Source organism: Danaus plexippus, chromosome 6 (genome assembly GCF_018135715.1).
Source record: "Danaus plexippus chromosome 6, MEX_DaPlex, whole genome shotgun sequence".
NCBI classification, from domain to species: domain Eukaryota; kingdom Metazoa; phylum Arthropoda; class Insecta; order Lepidoptera; family Nymphalidae; genus Danaus; species Danaus plexippus.
The window spans coordinates 6,249,249-6,267,938 of NC_083540.1; the positions used below are offsets into that span (position 1 = coordinate 6,249,249).

General features: G+C 29.6%; 1 protein-coding gene across 1 annotated transcript in view; it reads right to left on the reverse strand.

The window, feature by feature from the left end:
- Window positions 1–9,211: 9,211 nt before the first annotated feature.
- Window positions 9,212–18,690, reverse strand: part of LOC116778281 (uncharacterized) — a 29,643-nt gene continuing 20,164 nt past the window's right edge. The window contains exons 11-20 of the mRNA XM_032672228.2: window positions 15,754–15,882; window positions 15,361–15,500; window positions 15,067–15,289; window positions 14,671–14,945; window positions 14,410–14,591; window positions 14,055–14,246; window positions 11,399–11,558; window positions 10,692–10,816; window positions 10,365–10,534; window positions 9,212–9,584 (exon numbers count right to left, since the gene is read on the reverse strand). Of these exons, the coding sequence (XP_032528119.1) occupies window positions 9,401–9,584; window positions 10,365–10,534; window positions 10,692–10,816; window positions 11,399–11,558; window positions 14,055–14,246; window positions 14,410–14,591; window positions 14,671–14,945; window positions 15,067–15,289; window positions 15,361–15,500; window positions 15,754–15,882 (1,780 nt within the window). The 3' untranslated portion in view covers window positions 9,212–9,400. The remainder of the gene's footprint in view (window positions 9,585–10,364; window positions 10,535–10,691; window positions 10,817–11,398; window positions 11,559–14,054; window positions 14,247–14,409; window positions 14,592–14,670; window positions 14,946–15,066; window positions 15,290–15,360; window positions 15,501–15,753; window positions 15,883–18,690) is intronic.

Below are 18,690 nucleotides of genomic sequence, written 5' to 3' on the forward strand. Positions count from 1 at the left end.
TAAGGGAAAATAGAAATTTAATAATTCTCGTTTTGCAAAAAACTTGAAAAATAACTTTTTCCTAAAATTTCACTTACTTATTTTTCATTGAATAAGAAAATAAACCAGACCAATTTAGAGTTAAAACTTGCTTTGATATTTAATGTAATAAATATACAAAACTCTTTCTGTAAAAAAAAAAATTAGTACTACTCGAAGGCCTGTCAATGAGTCAGTCTGTCGTATTACCACTGATATTATTATTATAAATTATTTTGCTCATTTCTCCGTTATTTATCTCGGACTATTTTATTTATATTTATGAGTAATTCTCGGAAGATAAGAGAAGAAAACATTTTTTCTTAATTTTTAAGGACTTTTGAATTGACAGAACTCTTAATCGTTTCAGAATCATTAATTGCTCACTAACTCTTTAATATAATCCTACTGAATATTTTTTAATAAAACTTGCGAAAGTCTAAGATCTCATTAAAATTAATTACCATTACTAGAAAAATATTAATAGATGTGTTTATTTTGTTTGTGTACTATTTGAGAAAAAACTTAATTAATATAAACAAGTTACATTTAATATAGGTAAGTATAGAGTTATATTTATTTTCGTCTTCATTTATACTTTTTAATTTTACCCTTACTAATTCATTAAAATATGTATAGTGTTTTAGGATATCTTAAAAAAAACTCTTCAAAATTCTTGTAAATAATTGCTTTATGTATGCTATTATGGAATACCGACGTTGACTATTGTAATTACTTATTGTTAACTTTCAATGAAAAATATTTTAAGTTTATAACAAAATAATTAGTAGGATTTAATTGAATTTATTTTTTTTTCTTTTGCATTTGTTCGTATATCGTTCCAAAATACTGCATAGCTAAATCTTCACAAAAACATTAATTGATTTTGGCAAAGTACCACTATTCTCGATTCATGAAATGGCCGACGTTTCCGGCGGTGAGAACAGAATTAGTTTACAAGATAAACTAACAGTGTGGTTTAATTACAACTGATTGTAATTGAGACTGTTTATTATTTAATGTTCACATTTTTAAATATAATAAATATCTAAATTTTATCATTATTTATAAGATTCTTATTCGTGGCATGTTAAGAATCAACATCATTATCTTGGTAATGAATATCAATAAACGTAAAAATCTAAATAACCATGTTTTCGAAAAAAATCTAAGGATAATATTTATGTAGTCATTATAATTCAACACAGCAATAAACGCCTGCATTCGCCAACAAATTATAGATAATGTAGGATAAGAACAATGGAAATATTTAGTTACGACATCCACTAAGACAGCACCTTACATTTGAAATCGCTTATCCAATTCTTTAGCATAAGAGCAATAGAATTTAGAAAAAATAATAAAATTTATATTCAATCAGACTTTTGAGGTAAAGTATTAGATCCAAATAAAATGTTTTGTTAATAATTCTTCCACATGTAGAGGACCCGACTGACGGTCGCAATGGGAGGGATTGCACTTATGGAAAATAAGAGAAAATTGCACCTACGACCGTTGTCTGTTGTTTGACGCGAAATCCGAACTAAAAAAAAATATGACTTATCGTGTTCAGGTCGGGCTGTCAAAAAGCCGGTTTTTGGTTTTACGAGAGTGATGATCTGATGAGTAGAAGTGTTTAAAGCTGTTCTTACTTATTATCGACCTTTTTTACCTTTGTTATATATGTGAATTTTATCGTAGTCGTTTTTAATCTTCAAAAAAAAGTCATTTTTTTTCTGACGTAGGCGTAACGGGTTTTTGAATGGTGATTTTAAGAAATATCATTAATTTAATTATAATTGATTAGAAGTTAGAATTAATAATATATATCATATCACCTTGAAGTAGTTAGATTTTATTAATTTTAATAGTGAATATTACGAAAGTTCATGTGAAACTTGGCAACATCATAGTCAAGTTTGATCGCGATGAAAAACTATTTAAATTTTTATTAGTAAGTGTGAACATTTAATAAAAATGCGAGTTGTGGATGGCACCTCGGTGCAAGACCTACATTTATTTTATGTTATAGCGTCTATAGTAACAGGAGCGACAACCGGGTAACGACCTTAAATCGACCTTTGAACAACATTTTTTATATGGATTATGGTTTGGATTATTATTATTTATGTAAAAGAATTTAAAACAGTAACATTAGACTGATAGTTAAATGAAATTTTTAAAACATGTGTTTTCACGAAGATAATATAACCATTGATGATAATTTAGCAATTAATGTATCCTTTTATAATGTATCTGGAATTATTTAAGTGACAATTCTTGAAAATATTATTGGATTTACAAAGAATTGTTGGTTTTAAAACGATGAGCTTCACTTGAAAATACTTGAAACACGGTACTTGACGAAGTTTATTGAATGCACCAATATAGTTCTCACAACAGAAAATCTAGATGATATTAATACGACCAGATACGGAAAGTTATGAAGTAAAATTTTATTAGAACCGAACAAATATAAAAAATGTAATGAAAATGAAATATCGTACCTATATTCCAGCTGAGTCAGAATATTATTTTATACAAAATTTAATGCTAAGACATCATTTGAGGTAATAAGTAAAAAATATATGTTTTATATCAACCAATAATAAATTTTAATATGTACATTCTTATTTATACACACTGATATTTAAATAAGCAAAGTTAATGTTTATAATATATGTATATATAGAATGATTTCATCAAGTTATACCAAAGAATTTTAATATAAGCATATTTTACGTAGAATGTAATTTTCTTCCAAAATGTGACCACTATCCATTAACTGGGCATCCTGCATCGGTCCATCGCATTGCAAGGCATCTTATGCTACGCGTGTTTAAACGCGGCGTCCATTCTAAAAGTTTCTGTTCAATTGATTCTCTGAGCATCAGGAGACACGACTGGCCCACTTTAACATGCTAAGTCTTTTGCGTTTTCGGTGCCTTTAGTTCTCTGTCGCAACACACTATTAGAAACTAAGTCATAGCTAAAATAAAAGTTATGTCTCATAGTTATAGCAAAATAAAAATTATATTCCATAGTTATGGTAATAGGAAATACTTCTTACTGATATGGACAGATTTCTATTTTAATTTATTTCCTTTGTCTGTGTGGGCCCACTCCTCCACCATATAATTAAAGTGGGATCATTTCTTTGGGAAAAATTCTTTAATTCGATAGAAATTATTGAATAGTCACATTATAAATAATGATGCAACTTTTGCAAACTGAGACGTTTTTATCAAAAAAGAAGAATAACTTCACCCAATAAGTGTATTCATTATGTGTCTTCTCATTTCTTTTCGTTTACTAGAAAATTTTGATCCAGAGGAAGGAGTTACGAAACCACTCACCAAAGTTGACACCGTACCAAACATCTGCAATCGTAAACTAAATCCTAAGATTAAGATTAACGGAAATATGTAACTCGTCTGGGTAACCTCACTCACTTATAAAATTGTATTTAAATTGATATTAAGTTACACTAGTTGCAGTAGATTATGTGATTGTTTCTTAATTGATTATAATGTTAATTAAAAATAATCTTTTTTAAGAAGTCCTTCGACGAGTACACAACATGACTAACAAATCTATGAACATAATGACAGGAGTAACAGTTATATATCCAATATTTTTTTTTAAATTTTAATAAAGCAATTTTTTTTTATTTTTTTATCGTAAAATTATAATAATTGACAAATAAATGTATGTGTGGTACAGTTCATTCAATTTATATAATCAATATAGTAATAACTTATGGAATTATATTTTTAAAGTAACCTGAATTATATTTTGTAACTTTTTATGAATCCTATTATTTTATGGTAATAAATTGCTATGTTTGCTAATAAATTATAAAAAGGCTATTTTCGAAATTTTCTTCAACTGTGTAGACCAGTTTGATTTAAATGTAAGCCAACATTTGTAACAGAATTGAGGTCAGGTGACATTATTTTAATACATTTAATGGGTGGCGGGAATTCTTTATCAATTGGTGCCATCATACGGGGGGTGTACAAATAATAACCTAACTTACATACAAATATATGTATGTCTCTATTGTCTCTTACACTATGGTAAAGAATCAATAATTTCTCCACCAAGTATTTATTTCTGATATTTTACATTAAATTGAACCAATAATAGAGAAATGATCATCAAGTTCTCAATAATGTTATATTCAAATGTCGTACATAAAAAAGAGAGTACCTCATATAAATAATATTATATAAATAATATATATTGTTAAAAATGTAGGAAAAACCCCAATCGTAAGGAACCTTAAATAACATTATATCGAGTGAAAAATGGGTAATTAGTCAGGATGCCTTAACGTTGTCTAGTTTGGTGACTCTGAAAGTTGAGGGCACAAGTTATTTGAAATGTCCAGTTTATTTCAGTCGAGTTCTAGCTGAGTATGTAAATAAAACTATTTGATTGGCATTCTCACAAAAAAGTTTTTGAAAATTTCACCAAATCTACGTATATGGCAAACTTGGAAAAAGTCAAGTCTCACGTTCAAGTCCTTAAAAACAATGGATTTGACTCAAAATAAAAATTCTCAAGTCGATCAACAGCTAAAATTGTGCATTGTTCGAAGCCAATATCATGGGGCTCTTTGCATGTAAAAGCTTTCCGGGTAGCGGGACTTTCCCCGGCAGGAGAGTAGACAGGACGCTGGGCCATTAATTAAAACTGTAATTTATCTCACTTAGACAGCGTGTAACTTGTTTTAACGATACTTGTTACTGTTTCAAGTTTATGGAAATCACAACCGCGCTATTAATTTATAAAGTTGTGATATATATATTGTATTTTTATTAAAATGATACAATTTATATTTCGTCTTAAATTGCAATAATAAAATTGACCATTGGTAGATAACTTTATATTTTTTTTAATATGTTCTTCATCCGTGCAAAGATGTGCACAGTATATTCTGCCAATGTCATGTAGAATAGAGGAGACACGATTCGGGATTGACTTTTGAATGAAATAAAATTTAACAGTTTCGACTGACGTCACAATTAGGAACTACATATGTTGGTAGATCTAAAACTACACAAATTCAATTAAAAACTCTATATTTTGATAAAATTCTTATTAGGTGTCAAATATTTCAATGTCAATAGTTTAAATCAGGGATACTAAACAATTTTACTGTTTTTCTATAAAAAGGTTTCGCTATAAGGACACAAGGAGTAAAACATTTGTATAAAAACTCCTGACGTGTCAAGATTTACGACCAGTTTTATTTTATGTACCCCTCCATATTGATACCAAATGTCGCTAATTCTTATAAGGAAGCATAAGAAAATTTCACCAGAACTTGATAATAAATTAAATATCAATTAGGTCAGTGATAACTATCTAATAAATATAAATTAGAAGATTTTTTTAAAACAAGCATTTATTAAAAGTATTTAGAGGATGAAATTACCCTAACACTGCTTTCATATGTCCATTTCCTATTGTTTGTGATGGTTTAACTTTTATATAAGAGTTATATATTTAATATATAATATTTGATGGAAATTTTACCATACCTTTCATATATTCAATAAAATCTAAATACACCTACTTTAGTTTTAAATAATATGGCTATATAAATTGAACTCGAAAATCTTGTAAATTTAGATCCAGATTTCTGACATAAAAGAATTGAAAAAGTTCAATATTATAAAGAGCAGGTACTTCTAAGTTGGAAAATCGGGAGTGTTTTTCTAAAATAAGGTGAGACTTTAATCTAGGCTCGAGTTTTGAAACATGTTTTCATTAGTGAGATCCTCCGGCACATGTACATAAAATGCGCTACATAAAGTTCTGTTTCGCTGACTAACTCCGGAAAAAAATGTCAGAAATTCGTATTTTTTTCGAAACCCGTTTTTAACTTACTAAATATGGAAATACTTTTAATGATATCCAAGATTTCGCGAATAGACATGGAAATACTTTTATCGTACGCTTTAGAGCTTGATTGGATCAGACATCTGAAATGAAATATTATTTTATTCATATTTGAAAATTATAATATTCGTATTTGAAAAACATATACGAGTGACTCATTGCTAAGGATGTTTAAAATTAGTTTAAAAAGGTACCATTTACATAATGTTTATGGAATCAATATGGTAATCCATTGACATACTACGGGATTTTTTTTTAAATCACTAGTATTTTTGGAGTAAAATTTTACAACTTTGATATATTTTATGTGAATTTCGACATAGCTTATTTTTATGTACATAACTTATTGAAATTAATTTTTAAAATGAATGAAATTACTCGGTCTTTTTATAAAATAATTTTTTCTTTCTTTAATTAAATCATCATCATTAATAAATGTCTTCGTCTACTAAACACTCCACATTTTCTAGTGGGGAAGCAATCCTGCCATTATGTTTAAACTATAGAAGATAAAACGCTCAGTTGTGTAGGTTGAAGTAAAATACTTACACAAACATATTTAATTGATGAAAATTTAATTAAATCTGTTAGGATTTTATATCCATGGTAATTTGAAATCTCAAAAAAGTTTAGACCCCTGTAATTGATACCAGTAATCCAGTTTTAGGGAAACTTTGATTCATTTAGACGTAATCCTGCCATCCACTCCCGAACTATCTCATTAGCCGACCAATTTGTTTGGGGATCGAGCAAAGTCTTTAATCTTGCTGGTTGAGATTTGTCGTTTCCTATTGAGTGATGGAAGATGGATTCCAAAACGATTAATGGAAATCTAATTTATAACATCAAACAAGTTGCTGATTGAATACGTTAAGAATATTTATATTATTATATAAATGTATAAAGCACGTACAGAATACTCATTCGAGGCCATGAAAAGGTTTACTTAATTAAAATTTAAAAATCCAAGTAAATTCTTTTATATCACTATCCAGACAACAAATCCTTTCATTATAAATATCCGTTTAAGAACTTAAATGTCAAATATGGACAAGGAAGTCTTCTTTTTGGTCCTAAACAGTAACACAAAAAAAAAATTAAATGTCTCATTTTCTATCCGGAGTTGAAAATAAAGAGTGTATTAAACTCTTGTTCCTCCGATTTTATACTCACATTCAACCGAAAAGATAAAACTTTAAAGGCAGCGGCAAAGGAATAAAAGTCTGACTTCAGTTCCGTTTCTTTAAAACTTGTAAAACCACAAAGTATACTAGAAGATAAAAGATAAGCTATAGCTTATTTTCCATATATGGAGAATTCTAGTGTTAAGTTAAAAGAAAGAAGTTTTATATAAAACCAATAGTCCGTTGCTCACTAATAGCTGTTTAGAAGTTATTGAGAACAATTTTAGAAATCATTTTACTATTTTTTCCTCTTCCTATATAAATTTAATATGGGAAATTTGAAATAACTAGGATATTATTATAAAACGTACAATACGTTAAAGAAAAAATATTGTGTTGTAAAATAAAAATGTTATATCATAAATTTAATAAGGATTCATAATAAGAACCATTTTTTGTCTGTCTCGTGTCTATATAAAGTGAATTATTTGAATTTCATCTTGAACAAAAATTATTACTTGTCATTTGGTGTTTTAGTTCCCTGGTATAAAAAACGATGACGCTGATTTGCATTTTTAATAACGCATATCATTAAATACAGGCTAGACTATGACGGAATATTTTGAGTAATTATGTATTCAATATGGAGGTAAAGTTTAAGTTTTGAATAAAAGAAAATATTAAATTTGATTTCTATATTTCGGTGTAACAAATATCACTGAATTATTTTTACACAGTCTATTAGAATTAGCATTTCTTTTTATATCTACAATTAACTACAATATACATTATATCACTACAATCGCACTGTGACAATAAATTATAGATGATATAATCGACAAAATAGCGTTTGTAGACACGATCAGTCTGTGCGCAAATCATTTGAGTCGGTAGGTTAACTTAATTTTGCATGATTATAGTTTCTTATTATAATTAATTTAGGATTTTTTTTTATCTATAACTTGATCTTGAATGTTTGTTTGGTGATCACTGTAAATTGTTTTGTTTTTGTTTCTAAAATGTACTGAGCAAAATTTTTAGAGTAAGCGATTTTTCAAACATGTAATTTCAATGTAATCATTGATATATTTGTAATATTGAAATCAATTATTTGTTAACCCGTGATATATTTAAGTATTTATTAAGTGCCTCTGTTATCAAATCATTGCGCTTCAGATTGAAAAAATGAGTTTTATTTACCTGGGAAATCATAAATATCTTTTTGGAAATTTATGGACACATTTTCTAATTTACACGTGCGGCATCATTAAAAAGAAAGATCTATGATTATAAAGCAATAATAATTAATTAATCTATACACTAAACCTATCCAACTACATTCGACAATAAAACATTGGCTTTTATAATAATTAAACAAACAGCAACTACTCCCATTAAAATTACCGCAGTATTAATCACGGCATTAGATAAATCATAACGATTAGTTTATAACACAAAACTACTCGCTTAAATTTTAAATTAATATAGTGATATAATTTGAAAAAATTGAAAAATCCACGATATGAATAAAATTTTAACAAAAACTCTAATTGCAACATGTATTATAATTGACATGTGATTTCACTTTGATTTTACTTTTTGCGTGACAAGTTGAAAAAAGATCCTTACCTATTATAATATATACTTTTATAAATATCTCATTACATAGTATTATTCAATTTCAATTGCGAAAACATTGTGCTTTAGAATGATCTTATATAAATATATAAATTATAGTTGTGATTTTTCTTTCATTCATCCATAGTGATTAATTTGACTTAACCTTCTCAACTGCTTTTATTAAAGTTAAATGTAACTTACATAGTTTGCTGGTGCCCTATTTATATTGAAGCCGTCGTCCCAGTTCCAGCTACCTAATGATTTACCGCAGGCAGTACTTAAAACATTTCTTTGTTCTATTAATGCTTCACTAATTTAAGCTTCGTACATCAAATGCTTTTAGTATATACACTGTTTTTACTGTACAAATGTAATTTGACACTTATTATCACCGCCTTAAAGTAGTAAGTACTCGTAGTAGGAAAAATGACGTCATTTTATATTTCTCATTCACAGATTCGAAAAATGATGTATCGGATATTAGTTTATGTGCTTAATACTACTTCTATAATATCACAACACTCAAATAACAAAATGTCTTTGTTTCTTAAAAGTATTTCGACTTTAAGATGTATATTTTTTCATCAAATAGATTTCCACTGCAACATAAAATGTAAAGCAATCTCACGTCGATATTAATTTTTGATCTCTCACATGTTTGCATGAAATTTCACAAAAAGTTTTTATATTAGGTTTATCTGATCAATTATTTTATAATTTTCCCCAAATCAGGTGGTGTTTACGTATCGTGTAAGCGCCAATAAAATTAAAATAACATTATATGGCGCGAGATTGGAGGCGATGGCTGCTGCTGCGGGGGCTGGAGTGGGCGGACTGGGCCTGTTAGCCCGCACTACTTGTGACCGCCATCGGATTGTATATAATGGTTGTTGTCGTGATAGTGCAACTAATCTGAAACCATTATCACAGTGTTTGATGTTTGACATATAAAGCAATTCAATTTACAATCACATTAAATGGTTTAATTGACGCACTTCATCGGGCTTAAAACAGATGCAAATTTATCAAATTCAAACTCTAGATAATGTATCAATCTCACATTCTTGGTACGTCATTCAACATATACAAAATATATAATCGTCCATGGTTAGTCAAATAAGGGTGTGATTCTGCGGATAATCGAAGATCCTGAAAATCCTGATATAGTCGCGATCAGTATTTCGTCCCTCGCAAATGATAATCAGGGTCTTTTGGAATGAAAATGTCCTTTGAGCATTATGTAAAGAATGTTACCGATAGAAAATCTGAATTCATCGACAAAGGTATGTTTTCACACGTCGTTCGGGATTTACGAGTGAAAATGTCATTTCAAAAACTCGCCACGTGCCGGCTTGGCATATAATATGTACAAAGAAAAAAGATCTGTACAGAAAAATTCTTATTTTTTTACAAGCATGTGCTCTTAAGGATTTAGTGTATAATTTCCCGTAAGTAATACGAATAAAATAGATCCCAAAAAGCTATTTAAATGTGAAAGAGCTTAAAACTTTATGAGGAACAATTAAAAACAATATAACTAATAAGATATATACCTTAACCCTGGGGTGTGTTTTATTTTTTTTATAATAACTAGTTAAATGTTACGTGAAACATAATACGACTCATATAATTTTTATTTAATCTACTTTTCCAATAAAGTTTAACGGTGATTCAAAACGATGTTATAGGTACCTAATAACAACTGTGTTGAGTCTCCAGGGTAGCGTGTATGTATGGTTCTTATGACGAGCACAGAAGGTATAAAGTAGATCGCCAGCCGATGCCGCCAGCCCGCCTTCACTGTGCGCCCCCATGCCCGACCATTCGTGAAGTGTAATATTCCACGAGCTGCACGACTTATCCTAAAGTATAAATGAAAAGCAATTTTTAAAATTTCGTTTCACAAGATAGCTTGTTTATGTTTGCAATAAAATTTGAGTGTGCTTTACTGAAGGCTAAAGTAAGTTTTCATTGAAAACATTTGTTTTTGTTTATGTATAAAAAGAAACCGTGTTTTACCTGTTCTGACCATATATCAATGTAAAGTTGTCGTTCAACATTAGAGTCCAACACCCAAGTACATTGTTGATAAAAAAATTCATTTAAACTGCCCGTAACGGAAACATTCTTCGACGAAATCTCCCCTGAAAAGGTTATATTAATAAAAGGACGCAGGTAATAAAACATGTAACCATAGCTGAGAAAATAAAAGGCCCAAAACAACCAGTGACCGCAATAGAAGCGATGTAATTGGAACATTACGATCTCGCTCAAGGTTTTTTTTCATTCTGCGTTATTCCACGCCGCGAGAAACTGGGTCGGTGGCGCGTAATTTTCTCGGACACGCCCCGGTACCGAAAACAATATCCATCGCATTATAACAAACGTTCGCGGCGCGAAAAAATGAACATTTTTAGATAGTGCGTTCAGCATGGCAAAAATATAATAATATTTACTTGGAATCTTCTTTTACCACATATAATTTTAGTGGGATTAAAAACAAATGAAAATCGGAATCAAATCATGTCTAAATCTTAACACTTTATTAAGCCTTCACAAATTCTGTATCACTTCTATATTTTATCGAAAGCAATCTACCGAAAATGTTTTCGACTTGAATACAATATAATAAAAATTGCTAGGCTTAGATAAATCGAAGAGTTCTATCATATGTGTTTTCATCTAATAGAGATTTCGTATCTATGATGTCATTACTATGAACTTACCAGAATGTGTAGTGTACGTGCGTTGACCACACATAGCATCGTCATTAAAGCTATATGCAGCAGCATAATCAAATCCTCGACTCGCGTACGTGTAGTGGGCGACTGAATACTCCAAGCGCAAGCTCGTCCAGCTCCTAACTACAACAGGCAGCCAAGCAGCCTACACAAAAAAAAACATTTTTCTAATTCTCAAATTTACAATAAAACTCAAATATTCGTTTTAATCATTTACACAGACTCATATGTAATTTCATCATTTATTTCAAATGTAGTAAAATGTATTTGATTAAGTGATATAGCTGTACTAATGACCTATATTTTATTACACTGTAACACTAGTTACGAAGTGAGCTGAATTTATTTAAGCTATAAACATATTTGAATAAAGGGAATGTTTTAAAAATTGGCTCTTTTATAAATTTGAAACAAAGTGATGGAAATCAGAAAAGCTTAAATTGATCAAAAATCTCTTTTCATATATATAACACACAAACAGTTTCATGATGTTGAGTGAAGTTACTCGTGGTGTTGTCGGCAAATGTATTCGTAAATAATATTATGTAACAAAGATTAATGAAATTAACATGGAATTAGGATTTTTTAAACATAAAAGTCACTTAATGTTATTATTATATACCCATATAATACTATACTAAAAAAGAATTTGTTGGTGTACAAACTATTTTCGGATAAAAGTTTTATTACGTTACTTTGATGTAAGGTATTCCAAAAATGTGTAATGGCGTTTCCTAACTTAATAAGTCGATTTTTTGCATGTTTCTAATAAAGAGTAAAAGGACGACCCAAACCTTTTCCCGAGGGAAAAGAGAATATTGGTTTTCAGTACGGTGTAATTTGGTAGGTTTGTGGTTTCGTATATAATATTATACAATATAATTTTTAAAATAAAGTATTTTAAAATAATATCATAATTTGTTCCAAACATAAGAGCACATCCGCTTCTAATTTGAACGTTGCCAAATAAGTAATTGAATTTTGAAGGGTAAGTTTGTGGGCTGTCGCGTCGAGCGACCTCATGCCTCTAATAACCGAGGCGGCAGATGACATACCGCCAGTTACGCCATGTTTATGACCAACGGGAACAAGCAAACCCATTTCATACCTCGAGCTTCAATAAATAATTCAAGCAAATTTGACACTCGTTGTCGAAAACTGAAATTTGGAAATGATTTATTTGTTTTAAACGTGAATAATATTTATATTTATATGAAATGGATACAAATATTTAGAAGGAAAATTGTATTGTAAAAATATACTTGTTTGTTAATTTTATGATTTCATTAGTAAATGTTATTCTTAAGTAACTTTAAATATTTACAATAAGTTATTAACAAATGTTTCAAAAAAATGTTTGCTATTTTTGTGACTTAGTTTGGCTTTAGTAGTGATTATTAACTTTCAATTAGGAACAAAGAGCTAAACTATTTTTTTATCCAGATGCTAAACGATTATTATTATTTCAAATTTAATCAAGCAAAATTTTTCACTAACAAGAAAACCAATTAGGTGACGTAAAGTTGCTTATCACTTAATTGCTTTCCTAATCCTCAGACACGTCTGAAACTTAGACACAAAATCAAACTTGCCTATATTTGCGTAAGCTGAGTACAGCATAAAACGGTTTACGGCTAATGTAAAGTCGTTGAATCCGTTACCCCAAGTTTATGTTGCAGTGTTACTAAGCGTATGTAATATGGATAACATGTAGAACATGATAAATTATTTAGTGGTAAATTTGCTTTTATGTATAAGACCCTTACGGTTGGTCGGTTCCACGCTTTATTGCTATTACATACTTAATGGTAACCCTCTTACTTAATTATGCGGATCGCGCCACAGTCCGGACGCCAGTCAGAAAAGGGTTCATCTATAGCGCTGTTGGCATAGGACTCGAGTAACGCGATTAATTTGTTTGTTACAGTCTATGCTAAGAATTTCGTAATACAATTTGGCCTAACACTGAAATTTGTTACATTTGTCGCGACTACAATTTAATTATTCTATGGTTTTAACTTTTTCAGTTTACAGAAAAGTAAATAAAAACAACAGAAGTTTCCATATGGTAAAAGCACAACTAAATTTTAAATTCACGATTCACGAACTTTACTAGTAATGGGATGAAAATAAGTATTGTAGGTCCAAAATTTTTGTACTAATATTAAATAAAAACAACATTTAAATCTACTAACTCTGCAGGATTTCAGAAAGCCTCTTTACGTTTGAAATATCTTATTTCTTATTTTCATGAGATGAAAGAATAATTCTATTTAATTACATCGAATATTCTACAACTTTAAATGTCTAATTTATAGGTATCAAGAGTTCTATTTTCTCAGCACTCTCTTCGATTTTCCTTTGTGTGAGGCAATTATCGTCAATTTTCTTGACGGTAGATTTTATTAAAGGAATAAAATTCCTTTTTATATAATCAAGGAAAATTTGACTCTGTTACTGCTTGTATTTTGTATTAAAATAAGGAAAAGTGCCAATTTGTGATAATAATATCTGTATATTCGTAGTATTTTCTATTAAATTAAAAAGAAGATTCAAAACATATAGACGAATCTGTCTACTTAATGTTTAACTATATCTCGTAGATAGTATTTTTAAGTTATTGTTTTATTTTGACGATTACCTGGAAATCGCCACAAAGACAGGACAAGTGTGTACCATCGCCCGCCACAAGTGCCACGTGGTCGTGGTATCGAAGTGGTGTGTTGGCGCGACATTCACAACCAGCATCACCACAAGCGGTGCGACAGCCACCAGTTCCGGTTACCACACTTCCAGTTGGTTCAGCGCTCCACATACGCTCCAATCTTTGGATCTGCGGTAATGATAGAAAATTAAATAGAGCAATATTTATATAAAAAATACTTAGAATATAATGTTCTTGTCGTGAAGATTAGAAAAGCGAGGAGATTGAAAGCTTTAACATAATATATAAATGAAATATTGCAAATCTCTAGTAAAGAATGGTGTTGTCGCACCTCGATTGTAACACTTTGATTGGATGCTGGTATAAACCGATGAGTGCACATAAGTCTCTCCTCAATATTCCAAAAAATGTGATGATGTGAAGGAGCTGAAACCCCACCATGCACCGGCGCAGCAAGGCCGTAGTGTGTGGATGCACATGTAGCATCGGGTGAAACCGTACCCTCATGCTGTTCTGTAGATATAATGGATGTTGAAGACTTCTGTATTTAAAAAATGATAATGCAAATTAAATATAGACGAAACTAGCTCACCGTCATGAAATGAGAAGGCGCCATCCACAAATTCCTCTTCGTCGACACTTTGGGTTGTAGCTCTTCTCACTAATATGGTTAAGTTTGAACTCTTAGATGTAACGGCCTGTCTTACTAAAAACCTTCCCGAAGGATCTCTTGCTTCTCTTACAGAAGGACCACATATCCTTAGGAGGGCTCTGTCTCCTCTTTCATATCTATCCCCCTTATCCCCTTTCAATCCATATTCATGAACACCTTCCAAGACCTCAATATGAGATCTGCAACCTTGTAACCTTAAAAAATAAACGTTTAAGATTACGAATAACTAACGATTTTAAATTTGAATGGGAAGTACGTCTTAAAAGTTAGTAAATGGTCATTTTAACTATTTGTTGGAATACGAGCCATGCTCACCTTAAATTATAATTAAATAGAGATACTTGAACCACATCCGTCGGCATTCCAAGTAAATGTATTATACATTGTGCTCGCCATGTCGTTGCTCTTGTATCAAAATGTCCTGATCTTATTACGCCCGCTCCAAAACCACGAACGGTTGCACCACATCCTATACGTCCATTATTATTTGATATTTCGTTTGATGTTGCATCGTTATCGATTGCTACATTACTTTCCCCTACAGAAAAAGAATCTTCATTAACACACTCAATAAAAAGGAGCAACTGTAATTTTTACTTTTATTAATACCATATGTAAAATGTGTGAGCGCGGCGAGTGGTGGCGCAGCAGGTATCGTAGGTGCGAGAAAATTTTCTTCTATTTTTTCAAGGAATTCTAACTTCGCAATGAAGCCATTGTAGTCATATGGTGATACCAAAGGCCCAGAACTAGCCAAAACAATATTATAACTCATTAATTATTCCTTAATTATTATAGAGATTATCTAGTTTTTATTCGGAATAAATACATTTAGGTAACTCTCTAATATCATTTCTAATTTTATTTAAAATATAACGATCAAAAATACACCGAATTATTAATAAATAACTTAAAAAAATATAACAACTCATGTTTACAAATATATGTAGGATCATTTAAGATCATCACTGTATAAAGTTGAAAATATTTTAAGAACAGTACTTGAATTCCAGTAACAAATTTGGCCCAGGATGTTCTAAAGTTGCGCTTCTTTCAGAGCAGAGTGAAGCGAGAAGTGGTGCTGACGGCGAACTGCCAGCCCGGAGCGTTAAATAGTCCGTAGTACAATGGCTGTAAAGATTTAATAGTTACCCACTAAATGACTTAAATGTCCTTTTAACGTATCAGTCACATTTAATACTTAGTTTAATACTCAAATCTTGCTTATTATTATTAACGATTAATTCATAAAACTTTATTGATTGATATAATATATTTTTATGTATTAATATTACAAATACCTGCAAATGAAACTAATTTTAGGCTTTATAGACTCGGATACGAAAATTGCAATCTTTTGTTCAAATAAACAAAAACAATATTCTAGGGTAACTGTCTCATTTCGTAATATTTTAAATTTAGTATTCTCGATGTTATTTTTTCTCATTCCATTTTTTTTGTGCCAAAAAGTAAACATAATAAAAATAAAATATTAATAAATCACCATAGTCCATTATAGGATTAGCGGCCAATGTAAAAAGAAATAAAACTTGTCGAATTTTAGGCGTATTGTTTATTTTAATGAAAGTATGCAGAGGAAGAGTTGTTGTCCAAGAAGTTTGGTAAATATTTCCTTTTTTATGAACTATTACTCTTCAATATATAACAGGAATAACAGCAAAATAATGAGTTTCATTCGGATACTATCCTAAATCAAATAAGCGTATACGTTTTGATAGGCACAGAGCTTGTCTATCAACATGGTCGGTTAGAATCGTGATTGATAGCGTAATGGGTAACGGAAACTAAACTAAACGTTTCCATGAAGCGTCTTTTATATAAATGTGCTGTATATATTCATAAATTTTTTTTACCAACTGATTATAAAAAATAATTTTATAAAGTTATTTCTAATTTTATCTAATTTGAATGGTTCAATCCGACATAACCATGGAAATAATTTAGGTTATAAAAAAGGAGCTCCTACAATAAAGCGTATTGAATTTTTATAACAATGGGAAAGTAATAAGGAGGAAGAAATATTAAATAAAAGGATTTATTGCCATTAAAGGAAAATAAAAAGGCCTAAATAAGAAAATTTTATTTGAAATGTTAATAAAGTGAAAATGTGAAGGTTATTTTAAATACATTGTTATAATAATGTCAATAAAAAAAACCATTTTATAATTAAACGAATGAATAAATAAAAACGGTAACAAACTGTATAATGAAATGTTCAAATTATTTATAACGTTAATCTTACAAATTAATATCAATTACAATATCCAATAATTACACGAATTAAATATGAAACAGGAAATCGTATTCATATAGTCGAAGAATATGTATTGTAATTTACTGAAATATATTTTGTTAGATTTTTATTAATGGATAAAACATATAATTTAATGAAATTTTTTATAATATCATTATTTTCAAGTACATGTAAATTACAATGTAATTGGTAATATCAAATAACAAAAATAAACCACCTATCCCCCACTTATATTATTAATGAAAAGGGTTAAACATAGTTTTGGGAAAACGGTGTTTGTACGTAGCTACAAAGCAAATGTAACATGTAAGCTGCATTTTGTTTCAAGAATTTTGTGAGATCTAGAATGTAATTCAAAATAAAAGCGGAATAAAATTTCTTAAATATAACAGTTCTTTTTGTAGATTTTTCATATCATAACATTCGTAGACTAAATGATATTTCACGGTGTAAAAAAAAACTATTTGTGTTTCAACAATTACTTTTGTTTTATTAAAATTATACATATTTTTTTAAATAGATATTTTTTTTATTTCAATAAATATCATTGAATCACTTGATCATTTCAAAATTGTTTTATGTCATTGAAATAAATTGTGCTTGATATTCATTAAATCGTTCTCACGGAATCTTGCTCTTTTTAGGTTATTGTTACGTAGAAATCAAAATGTTGGTTTTTAATCTTCATAATGATTGTTAAAAAATTTAAATTCCACCATCATGTGACACCACTATTTCGTGCTACTAATCTTGGGTGACCGAATAAATTAGACAAAATCATATTTCTCTAATTATACTTGTTTCCGAAAACGCGTCTTTTTTTTGGTAGTATGATGTCTGTGGAATTATTCGTTAGGTCATTTAGACGCTAATGGAAATTTGAAAAATATAACACTTGGTGCGCTACTCGAATTGTATTAATAATATATTTCACTAAATAATTACAGGAAAGATTTCAATGTCATAAATAGAAGGCGATGAAGTCAGTTCCCTATTTATCTATGCTTTACTCTTGTTTATAAAGTTATCGCATACTGTTTTTGATAATTATTTTAAAATACCCTTTGAATAACATTTACATTTCAGCAACGTTATAAATTAATTGACCATTAAATAAACGTGAGGTTGATTTGTCTATACACAATTTCAGTGACGCGTGCTCATATGGGTGAAAAAGAGATAGGTTCTTTTATTTGCAGAGACAATTGTTCAGCTGCCTTTCAAAACGTACGAATGGATTTCATGCGGGTGGTTGATAAAAATACTTCCGCCGGAGTTTACATAGAATCCTTCTCTCGGGGCTTTTTAACGACGCTTCTTTTATATTTTTCTGAAGTCGTTTGGGGTGACGTACTTTATACTTTTATAAAAGAAAAAGTATAATTAATAATATGTTGAACTATATAAAAATATATAAACATGTAATTAGGAACATATTTTCATTAGTTGTTTCAATACTAATGGTCTGATTGAGACTGGAAAAATGGAAAGTTATTAGTTATATTACTCTTTCATCTTATAATACTACAGAAATAAATTGTATGAAACTTTATATATCAACATGAAAGCTGACTATGTAAGCTATATAATATAATGTACACGTAAACTAATCTATGTAGACGTATTGTTTAACTCGCAATATATGGGTACATGAATAAAATACT